Source organism: Gekko japonicus, unplaced genomic scaffold, assembly GCF_001447785.1.
Source record: "Gekko japonicus isolate JY-2015 unplaced genomic scaffold, Gekko_japonicus_V1.1 scaffold797, whole genome shotgun sequence".
Lineage (NCBI taxonomy): Eukaryota > Metazoa > Chordata > Lepidosauria > Squamata > Gekkonidae > Gekko > Gekko japonicus.
In genome coordinates, this window is record NW_015160859.1 from 442,842 (window position 1) to 454,520 (window position 11,679).

The 11,679-nt window shown below is 43.2% G+C and overlaps 1 protein-coding gene across 1 annotated transcript in view; it reads left to right on the forward strand.

Annotated features, from left to right (window-relative positions):
• Window positions 1–1,556: 1,556 nt before the first annotated feature.
• The window catches only part of SCFD1 (sec1 family domain containing 1), an 83,386-nt gene continuing 73,263 nt past the window's right edge, over window positions 1,557–11,679 (forward strand). Inside the window, exons 1-3 of the mRNA XM_015421790.1 lie at window positions 1,557–1,866; window positions 8,578–8,648; window positions 9,860–9,948. Of these exons, the coding sequence (XP_015277276.1) occupies window positions 1,836–1,866; window positions 8,578–8,648; window positions 9,860–9,948 (191 nt within the window). The 5' untranslated portion in view covers window positions 1,557–1,835. The remainder of the gene's footprint in view (window positions 1,867–8,577; window positions 8,649–9,859; window positions 9,949–11,679) is intronic.

Here is an 11,679-nt window from a genome sequence, read left to right on the forward strand (position 1 = left end):
AAGTAGGCCCAGCTGCTTGCTACTGTTAATCAGCAGCCATCCTATGAAAGCCAGTGTGATGTAACAGTTAGAGCTTCAGATTAGGGTCTGCGAGACCCAGATTCAGATCCCCATCTTGCGATGGAAGCTGACTGGGTGATTTTGGACCGGTCACATACTTTCAGCCTAGCCAACCTCACAGGGTTGTTGTGCAGATAAAAAGGAGGAGAGAATAATGTAAGCTGCTTTGGTCCCCACTGTGGAGAAAGACTGTAAATTTTCCTAGGTAGAGGCTGTGGGGGAGGGGTGTGAAGACGGAAAGCTGAAGACAGAGAGGCAGATAAATGTAGGTTCACTGTTGGGTGGGAAGGAAATTGTGTTGCCAACTCCAGGTTGGGAAATTCCTGGACATTTGAGGGGTGGAGCCTGGGGAGGGGAAGATTTGAGTAGGGGAGGAACTACAGATCAGTATAATGCCATAGACTTCACCCTCCAAACCATACATGGAGGAGAGGGGGGGAAGAAGGGAGAAAAAGTGTGAGAGAGGTAAAGGGAGACAGGAGGAAGCAAAGGTGTCAGGAATAGGATAACCATCCCGCAAGTTTCTTGTGGGTCTCCACTTGTAATGATGATGATAATAATGAAATTGTACTGATTTCTAAAGAAGTTGCCCACTTTCTGAGAACACAGGGTTGGTGCCATGGGAGCCACAGGTTGCTCTTGAACCACTGAGTATCACTGCTGTGTTTCTCTATCTACAGGGGCTCATCAGTCTCCAATTTTGACACATTTCTTTCATTATGTCTTTCCCCAGAATTAAACCCAAAGAAATGGTAACCTAAGTTTGTTATTCCTGTTAAATATCTTCATTATGCTGTATGCTAATTTCCTACCCTTCCTCTTATATGGATTGTTAACTTCCAGTTCATTGTATCTGAAGACGTGTGCATGCACATGAAAGCTTACACCTTGAATAAAACTTTGTTGGTCTTAAAGGTGACACTAGACTCAAACTTTGTTCTTGTACATTTTCAGTGAAAGGAATGGCCTCTCGTACACGGAGCTCTTTACTCCAATCTTGCTTAAGTCCATGTTGATTTTTAAAACAGAATTTCAGTGTTACCTTAAAGACTATCATTTATTTCCGTGAGTTGGAGCTTGTTTAATGCAGAAAGATGCACGTCTGTTAGATTCCGGCTTTCTGCACAAACACCTTTAGGACTGAACATTTTGGTCCTTTTGTGTTTTCATGATGTACTACAGTATACGCATATCTGTTGGCAGCACCCTCACTGCTTCAGCTGGGTGAGGTGCTCAGAGCCAATAACATTCACATCAAAAACGGCTGTGAGATGCTACAAAGCCACACCGGTTCAAAACGATATCCACTGAAAAGCCCATCTTCGTTAGCGGCTACAGACGCGGGGGGGGGGGGGCTAGTTCCCCCAGTCCAGAATAAAAATATGGTTGCAGCGCCGCCAGGCCGGCGGCTCTTCCCGCCCCTCTCAAAAGGTCGCGAGGGCGGGACTCTACGAGCTGTTCGCCAGATGCCCAAGAGAAGTTTGGATACAGTCGTTGCAGCAGTGCCAGAGAGAACAGGAACAACTAGGACAGACCCCAACTTCCGGCTCCTGCAGACTCGGCCGAACCCGAGGGCTACGACGGCGCTTCTCTGCCGCTGGTTTTCCCTTCTCTACAAAACGGCCAGCCGCAGATGAGGAAGCTCAGTCTTTGCAAGAAGCTCCGCCCGCCGCGCCACGTCTTGGCTGAGGCTGGAGCCGGCCCGGGCCGCCACGTCTGCCGCCGACTGTACGCGCAGGGGTGAAGGGGCGGAGTTGAGTAGAACCGAGAGAAAGATGGCGGCCAGCATCCGGGAGAAACAGACGGGTGAGTGGTTGGCTTCCTCGCTCGCCCACACCGTCCTCAAGAAACGTTGGGCTGGGACGGTGTCGGTTTGAGGCTTTGCCGGGGGATTTATTATTGTTATCTCATGCGGAAGAAGGCGTGTATTCGTCGTCGTCGTCCCCGGTTGGTTTTCAGAACCTTTTTTTCTGTGCTCCCACCTGAAATCTGGGGCTTCGTGTTTCAGAGAGGAGGGCTTTCTTAACTTTCTCGCTGGCCTATTTAGGAGGGAGCTTTAAATTCTCTTTTTGAGCACGTTGCCCCCACAGGGACCAAGGCGCTGTAATTACTGAGGGAGTTTCTTCACTGACGTCCCCCACTTGGTTTCCTTCTTATAAACACATCCGTATACCGCTGACTTGAAATCATTTTGTAATAATCGGGTAGAATTGATAAATAAGTTAATATAAAAAAAAAACCTGGGAAGGTAAGACTGTCATAATTGCACAAGTGACTGTCCTGGAGGATTTTAGTACAAAGAACACTTATCCTCAAATGTTACTTGAAGATCTGAGAATAAATGCTTGGCAAGGCATAAGAAAGAGTCCATAAATGAGAACTTTTTGATGTAAATGTTACTGTCTCTGTGCACCTCACCCAGGTGAAGCAGTGAGAGTGCTGTCAACAGATATGCCTATACTGTTTGTTGTTGTTCAGTTGCACAACTGAGTCCAACTCTTTGCGACCCCATGGACCACATCACATCAGGCCCTCCTGTCTTCTGTCGTGCTCCGGAGTATGCCTAATTTCATGTTTGTTGCATCGATGACACTGTCTAACCATCTCATACTTTGCCGTCCCCTTTTTCTTTTACCTTCAAGCTTTCCCAGCATCAGGATCTTCTAGAGTGAGTGCTCCCTTCTCATTTGGTGGCCAAAGTATTTGAGCTTCAGCTTCAGTATCTGGCCTTCCAGGGAACAGTCAGGATTGATTTCTTTTAGGATTGACTGATTTGATCTTCTTGCAATCCAAGGGACTCTCAAGAGTCTTCTCCAGCACCATAATTCAAACACATCTATTCTTCGGTGCTCAGCCTGCCTTATGGTCCAACTCTCACAGCCATACATTGCTACTGGGAATACCATTGCTTTGACCATACGGACTTTTGTTGGCAGGGTGATGTCTCTACTTTTTATTATGCTGTCTAGGTTTGCCATTGCTTTCCTCCTAAGGAGTAGGCGTCTTTTAATTTCATGGCTGCAGTCACCATCTGCAGTGATCTTGGATCCCAGTCTGTCACTGCTTCCATGACTTCCCCTTCTGTTTGCCAAGGAGTGATGGGGCTGGATGCCATGATCTTAGGTTTTTTTATATTGAGTTTCAAGCCAACCTTTGTGCTCTCCTCTGTGACACTCAGCAAGAGGCTCTTGAGGTCCTCTTCACTTTCTGCCATTAAAGTGGTATCGTCTGCATATCTGAGGTTGTTTTTCCAGGCAATTTTAGTTCAGTCTTGTGATTCATCCTGGCCGGCATTTCACATGATGTACTCTGCATATAAATTAAATAAGCAGGGTGACAATATACATCCTTGTCGTACTCCTTTTCCGATACTAAACCAATCAGTAGTTCCATATCCGGTTCTAACTGTCACTTCTTGACCCTTATACAGGTTTCTCTGGAGACATGTGAGGTGGTCTGGTACTCCCATCTCTTTAAGGACTTGCCACAGTTAGTTGTGATCAACACAATCAAAGGCTTTAGCATAGTCAATGAAGCAGAAGTAGATTGCACTGTTGCATTTTCCAAATTTGCTGGCATATGGAGTGCAGCACTTTAACAGTATCATCTTTTAAGACTTTGAATAGCTCAACTGGGATACCATCACCTCCACTAGCTTTGTTGTTAGTAATGCTTTCTAAGGCCCATTTGACTTCACACTCCAGGATGTCTGGCTCGAGGTCAGTGATCACACCATCGTGGTTGTCAAGGACATTTAGATCCTTCTTGTATAGTTCTTCTGTGTATTCTTGCCATCTCTTCCTAATCTCTTCTGCTTCTGTTAGGTCCCTACCATTTTTGTCATAGCCAGCTTTGCACGGAATGTTCCCTTGATTTCTCCAGTTTTCTTGAAGAGGTCTCTAGTCCTTCCTATTCTGTTGTTTTCCTCTATTACTTTGCATTGTTCATTCAGGAAGGTCTTGTTATTTCTCCTTGCTGTTCTCTGGAAATCTGCATTCAGTAGGGAAAATCTTTCCTTTTTACCTTTGCCTTTCGCTTTCCTTTTTTCCTCTGCTATTTGTAAAGCCTCATCAGACAGCCACTTGCATTTCTTTTTCTTTGAGATGGTGCTGATGGCTGCCTCCTGTACAGTGTCACAAACATAGTTCTTCAGGCACTTTGTCTATCAGATCTACTCTCTTAAACCTATTCTTCATCTCCACTGTATATTCATAAGGGATGTGATCCAGGTCAAACCTGAATGGCCTCGTGGCTTTCCCAACTTTCTTCAGTTTAAGCCTGAATTTTGCAACGAGTAGCTCATGATCTGAGCCACAGTCAGCTCCAGGTCTTGTTTTTACTGACTGGATAGAGCTTCTTCATCTTTGACTGCAAATTATATAGTTAATCTGATTTTGGTGTTGTCAGATGGGTCTGGTGATGTCCATGTGTAGAGTCGCCTCTTAGGTTGTTGGAAAAGGGTGTTCGCTATGATCAGTGTGTTCTCTTGAAAAAACTCTGTTAACCTTTGCCCTGCTTCATTTTGTTCTCCAAGGCCATAGTTGTCCATTATTACCGTTTAATTTACGGAATATACAGAACTTTGCTACCGACGTTTGAACATGCAAACAGTTAGACTACCCGATACTTAAACTTCCAACACAAAAACCATTGAACATTCCATAATTTAAACAGGCAGAAGAGGTTATTTTGCCGCCAGGTACATACTGCAGCATTGTCTTCTTGGGCACAAATAAATGTCTTGCCCCTTTATACTCGAGGTATTTCGCTTCCAGGTTCCACCTTTTCTGTTTTACCAGTTCTGTTTTGTTTTCTTTGTGGTTTTTCGTATGGGGATGCCTTGATCTTTTTTCAATTGATTTATTCTCTTTTCACCTGATCCCTTTTATAAGTTCTATTCTCTCAGCGAGTTTTACAGAGTTCTTTAATTCTTTATCTTGCCTAGAACCGTCTCTTCTTTTCTTTGTAAAAATAAGAGATGAATCCTGTATCTTTTCTTTCTTGCTATCGTCCTGTTCTTTGGAATCTCAGGGGTTAACTGATATAGTGGAGGCTCCTCCTCATTCTCGAGTTCTGCTTCGGGGTTTTGAAGTTTCTTGATGATGTTTTTACAGGCTTCCTCCACTGCCAGTCGCACCTCATTAATCAGGAATTCTTTGAACTGTTCCAGAGTTAACTGTCCCACTTCGGTATTTTGTAAGTCTATCGCTATCATTTCCTCTGCTGGGGTTTCTTCGTTCTCCCCTATCATCGCCCTTTTCATTTCTTTTGCTCCACTCCTTTTCACAGCCACAAATTGTTTCCAGCGTTGGAGATATTTTTAAAGGGTCATTCCATGAAGGTCTTCAACAGATAATAAGAGGACACAAACGGACAAACGCCTTTACCTTTGTTGCAAATCAAACTTGAAAAACAAAGTCTAAAAAGGGAGGTTGCAGCTAATATAGGGCATGGAACCATGCCTGCTCCTCCTCTTGCTCCTGCATCGGGACAGAACTATCTCTCCCCCGCTAACCACCGTTGTGGGGGGGGGGGACTGCACAAGTCTCCTGCACCTGGCCTCCCTCTGAGAGATCCAGGAGAAGCCCAACACGACACACAGTTCGGGGGGGGGGTGTCTCCAGAAGAAGCAAGAAGGGCGGGGGAACTCAGGAGCAGCCTGAGAATCATCCTGGATGCCACGCCATTTCCCCAGAAGACTCAGCACTCTCCTTCCTGTCTTGTTTGTCCTATTGTGTGGTACTCAAAGGCTTTTCTGAACTGTGGCCATAATAACTAATCAGTATTGATAGATTTACAGTGTCATCCTAAACAGGTTAATTAGAATCTTAGTCAAATCTAGTCAGTGGGGCTTACTTGAATTAAAGTGTTCTAAGGATTTCACAGTTAATTTTCATGCATTTTTAAAATCCATCTATTCTAAACTATTAAAGTAATCTAAACCAGTGGCCATGATCCACCTAGTTGGCAGCGTATTTTGTAAAATGGAGGTCTTGAATCCTTTAGTAGTTTCCATGGAAGGAAGTAATTTCAGTTTGTGGAATGTGATTTCTTTGTTCCCTGTCCCAAAATGTCCCCCTCATGCTGCTCTTGGAGGAAAAGAACCCCCAGGAACTGTATGAGGACGGAGTCACGTTGGCCATGGAGAAACCTGTCCTTTTCTGTCTGTTGAAATCCTCTGTGGGAAGCAACACAATTATATGTTCGGTGAAGAAGTATTTCCTTTTGTTTGTCCTGACTTTTGATTGTGAGAATGGAATAAAAAAGTTCTCTGTCTGGTTTTTATAACATTTAGAATTTTTAAAACACCTTTCATGTTCCCCTTAGCCATCTTTTTTTCTAAATTAAAAAGGCCCATTCCCTTTTCATCACAAGGCAGGTGTTCAGCCTTTTGATCATTTTGTACTTTTTATAGCTGTGATATCCTTTTGATATGGGACAATCATTGATAGAAAAGCGTTTCTTTTGTTTCCTTCATGCAACCATATATATAGAAATTATGACTGGACCAACCGGGCATTTTTGGAAGATCTGAAATTTTAGATGATGCCTGCAAACAGTTCGTTCAGCTTTTTTTGAAGTGTCTCCATCCTCCTTCAGTAATCCTTTCACTTTTTTTACTATAATGGTCCTACCACATCTCTGACTTGATTTTGCTTCTGTTGTATTTAATTATGTAGTTCTTGTTAGTTTCAGTGTCTACAATAACATACTTCTAAAATTCCTTGCCCAATCATCTTATATTTGCTTTGCCAGATTTTAGTTTCCTTTTGGGGGCAAAGTTTCCACTTTTTAAAAGTATTTTACTTGCCTTTTAAATAAAGGGTAATTTACCATTGCCTGCTTCCAATTTCATCTGAACTCTTATGCAAGTATGTTTAATTACCAAGCTTCTTGACTCTCCTGACATTTTCTTTCAATTTCCTTTTTTAGAAATCCCCTCATTTTTAAAAAGTTATTTCTTCTGAAGGTAAATGTGACTGTATTCAATTTCCTAGGCAACTTTCCATCCACAAACATGTAAAATTTGAAAGCTTTGTGGTCGCTATTTCTGAGCGATTTGATTACACTTTCATCTTACACCAGATACTGTGAGCACCTCTTGGGACTAAATTCAGAATCATCTTTCTTATTAGCTCCAAGACTGGACCACATCTCAATCATGTCTTGAGGTCTTATCTCTGTGACAGTCTAAATTGTCATAATGTGGATTTTCCTAGTTAATATGTTTAATTAGGATAATCTATTATTACAGTGTTTTCTCTTTTTGGTTGCTCTCTCCATTTCAAGATTACATTAAACATTTGGCTAGAGGAGCAGTGGTGTATTTGTAATATTACTTTCTCAGTGGAGAAGGAGGTTGGAGTTCTCGGTATCGGTGGTATCTCAGTAGCAGGTGGGGAATGGCTTTCTGAAACTTCTGGAAATGAAAAAGCAACGATGAAGGCACTAAGAGTAGAAGCCGTCAAGTTTGCACTGTTCATACTAGCCAACCCCAAATTTTATCATTGCTGCTCCTGCCAGAATGCTGCATAGTCAGAATGATTCACTGTCTCTCTCTACCTAGTTCCAAATGAGGAGAAGATTAGAGGATCTTCCATATTGTGCTATGCTTAAGAAGAGCTCTCTGGGCTGCACTGCCACACAGAAATCCCTGTCTCCTTTAAATACTGGCACTCAGGAGTTGGCTCTACCATTGCTTCTATCCTCTCCTCCACCCAGTCTGTTGCAGCCATCTCTTCCCTCCCTTTCCCATCGCATCCTTCTCAGCAGCAGAAGTGCTGCACTGCAATCTACCTTTAGCATTCCCTGCCTCCTAGTGATCAACGTGAGAATTTACTTGTCTGTCTCTTAGAGTGCCCACTTTGATCTGCCTGAGCTGACTGTATTGGTAGATGGCACAGAGGTGGCTCCATGGCTACTGCTGAAAGATACTGGAAGGAGGGGAAGAAGCTGTTCATATGGTTGGTACTTTGAGGTCCTGAATAGGGAAGCAGAAGGAGAAATAGGATCTCAGTAGCTAAATCATAAAGGACAGATGGGGAAGGATACTCACCGTGGTGAAGACATACGGGTTGTAAGCAGCATGGTCAGAGAAGAGTTAGCAGGGGGTTGAATGTGGTTCATGAAGGATAGGAATAGACAAGTGGAAAACCTGTATTGGGATAAGTTTTAAAAGTTATGTTTTCTTTTTTTGGTGTTTTTGTATTTTGTGTGTATGTGCCCATGCCTGGAAGTCATGGCGACCTCTGGCAACTACTATTGGGGCATGGAGCATGTTTGGCTTGATAGCCTGCCTCTGCATCCTGGCCCTGGTATTCTTTGGAAGTCTCCCATCCAAATACTTGCCAGGGTTGGCCTTGCTTAGCTTCTGAGATTTGATGAGATTGGGCTTGCCTGGGCTATCCAGGTCAGGGCAAAAGTTATACATTTTCAAAGTTACTCAACATCTTGGATTACTACGAGGGGGATAAGGAGAAATTTAATAATAACAGAAATCTGTTCTTTCTTTTTCAGTGGCTCTGAAGCGTATGTTGAATTTTAATGTACCACCTGTTAAAAATAGCACAGGTGAACCAGTATGGAAAGTAAGTCAAACACTATATCAACCTGAGTGATTTGGTAAATCCTTGGTAATTTGTAGTTTTAGATTAACTTGCTTGTTGTGACTTTCAAAGTGATGCTTCTGAGCTAGTTAATAGATTTATATATTGGAGAAGTTACTGCTGATGAAAGCTTATATAACTGTTTAGATTCTGGTACTAAATGTACCAATCAGAGAATGTAACCATACCTAAGTAACTAGAATAAATTGGATATTTAGATGGTTGATTAACACAGTATTGCCTGTTGCATGAAACTGGAGTGGAAGATTGATAAAGAAAGCTGCCTTCTTTTATCAACAGCCACTGTGCTGGAAGATTCATGACTGGATCTTCCCAGCATTCTGTAAAGCTAAATTGCAGCTGCATGCAACTGTTGTTCATATCAATACCATACCAAATCTCCCCTTCCAACACTGTTACTAGTCGTGGAAAAAAGATGGGCATTAGTTTTTTTGCTCATCTTTTTTCTTTCCGAGATTACAATAACAGTACAGTGAGGATAAGTTTTGATTGGTAAAACTTTGTGGGGGAGAGAGGGAACAGAAGCATTTTAACTTTTAAAATTATGGGAAGATCCAGTTGTGGATCTCTGTCTTCTCTAATTTAACCCTTGGAAACATTAGTTTGTAACGAAGTGTCCTTACAGTACAATCCTAAGCAGAGTTACACTGTTCCAAGCCTGTTGACTTCAGTGAACTTAAAAGAATGTGACCCTAATTAGGACTGCAGTCTTAATTTTATAGAACAATTTTTAGTCACCACATTACCTTTTTCTTTCTCTACTTTTGCTCCCTTCCCTATTTTGTATTATAGACTAGCCTTTTTTGCTTGCCCGCATTTGTGAAATATTCATCTGCCATCTTCATTCTTTTTTTTAAAAGGAATTTTAAAACATGAGGATTTGCTTGTGTTTCCTTCACATCTTAAATGTTGGTAAACACTTTTCATCTGCTGAATAACAGAATCCGAGGGTACAAAGTTAGTGCACAGCTTCTGTTTAAGTCCAGTTATATGAATTTTGATAGCATAGCAGTAGTACATGGGAAAAGAACTTGGCTATCCAGCCCTGCAGGTGGCTGAGTTAAAAAAATTCAGTGACAGCTCTGGCTGTATAGGCGGTTCTCCCCATGAGTGTATGGAACTTCCTAAGATTGGAAGCAAGTATATGTTTGTTACTGATTTTTCTTTTGCAGGTTCTCATTTATGACAGATTTGGCCAAGATATAATATCTCCGTTGCTTTCCGTGAAAGAACTAAGAGACATGGGCATTACTTTGCATCTGTGAGTATTTTATGGTTAGGTGTTACAAGTTTGGTTTGGTTACGTGACTTCATATGTTATTTGAAATGATTTCTAAGATTTAATAATCGTTGGGATATAGTCCAAAGTCCCAAGCCAGCAGCTTTATACTTGACTGATCAGTATGAGAAAGCCGAAGGATATTGATTGTGCTGAGGATTTCATTCTCTCTCTTATAAAGAGCAGACTGAAGAACAGGAATGTCCACCGGTCTCCATATAAAGCAGCATGATTTTAAATTCTTTGTATTCATTACAAGTTTAAGAGAAAACTAGGAAAATAGTTGATAATTGTACAAGTTACTGAACATAAGAAAATCTACAAAGTATATTTTAACTGTTTCTAGCAATTTTCATATACCTTTTCAAGTCATTAAGAAAATCACACCAGGCTGGGCTCTTTTTGTAGCAGGGGCTGCTGTAAGCTCTTGGAGGATTGGCTACATTAGGGGTGTGTTGCCTAATATGCAAAGGAGTTCTTGCTACAAAAAGAGCCCTGAATTCAGGTATCATTTTTTTTCTTGTTCCTTACTAATCCTATATAGGTATACTAGAAATAAGGCCCGTTGTGGAAATAAATACAACGGGATCTAGAAAGAGGCTCTGGGAGAGTGCTCTGGCTTTGGGCAAACAGTGTCAGTCTGCTTTTAAAACATGAATCTGGGACCTGCACACCACCAGAATACAGCAGATTCCATATGCAACTGACATTCCAACTGCCTTGCGGGGTGGGGGGGAGTTTGAGGTGTGGAATGGAGTGAAGTCCAATCAGCTTCCATATGCAAAAGACCCGGGCTTTGCCTTCTGATTGGTGGTGATATATGCTGAGGAGCAGTGCCATCAGCCATACACTAAGGGAGTGCATTTTAGAATTAGAACTCCTCCTTCTTTATGGCCCTGGCAGAGGCGGGACTTGAACTTGGGACCCTGAGATGGATACTTCTCTGCTGAATCACACACCAGCTCCAAGTGCTTGCAACGGCTTACTGTGCCCCTTTCTTAGCTTTTGTCTTGCACTGGACAAACTTTATCCATAGTATGCATGGGAGGGGCCGTGGCTCAGTGGTAGAGCATCTACTTGGCATGCAGAAGGTCCAAGGTTCAATCCCTGGCATGTCCCAGGCAGTAGGGGATGTGAAAGACCAGAGCCTGAGACCCAGGAGAGCCGCTGCCAGGCAATACATTGGATGGACCAATGGTCTGACTCAGTATCAAGCAGTTTGTGTTCTGCTGGTTCCCGCTTAAACGTGCCTGATTCTCCGGTGGACGCCAGCAGGAGCAGGTTGCAAAAACCCCATTTCAAATCTGGATCCAGAAAACAATCCAGTCTTGCCCGGAGATCTCCCCCTCGCTCCTCAAATTCCTCTGCAAACGGTCAACCTGGCCCAGCCCGCTGGAATGAACCGGCAGCAGCGGTCATTAGCGGCCCCTCCCAGTGGCATCTGGGCCGGCTCCAAACACGGCCTGAGCTACGGCGCCGTCGCTCCTCTCTCATGCGTTTCACGGCCGCAGCCATGTCCTCCCAATTAAGGCCCGGCACTTCTGCCAAGGCGGGCCTTGATTTGCGGCCCAGACCGGCATGGCCGAGAGCAAAGAGGAACATCCCGGCCGGCGTGATAAGAACTTTTCGCCAGCCGCGGTCATCAATCAACGCGCCGGAGAGCTTGTTAACAAGCAGCCGCTCCAACGGCACCCTCCGCTCGCTCTTAACAAG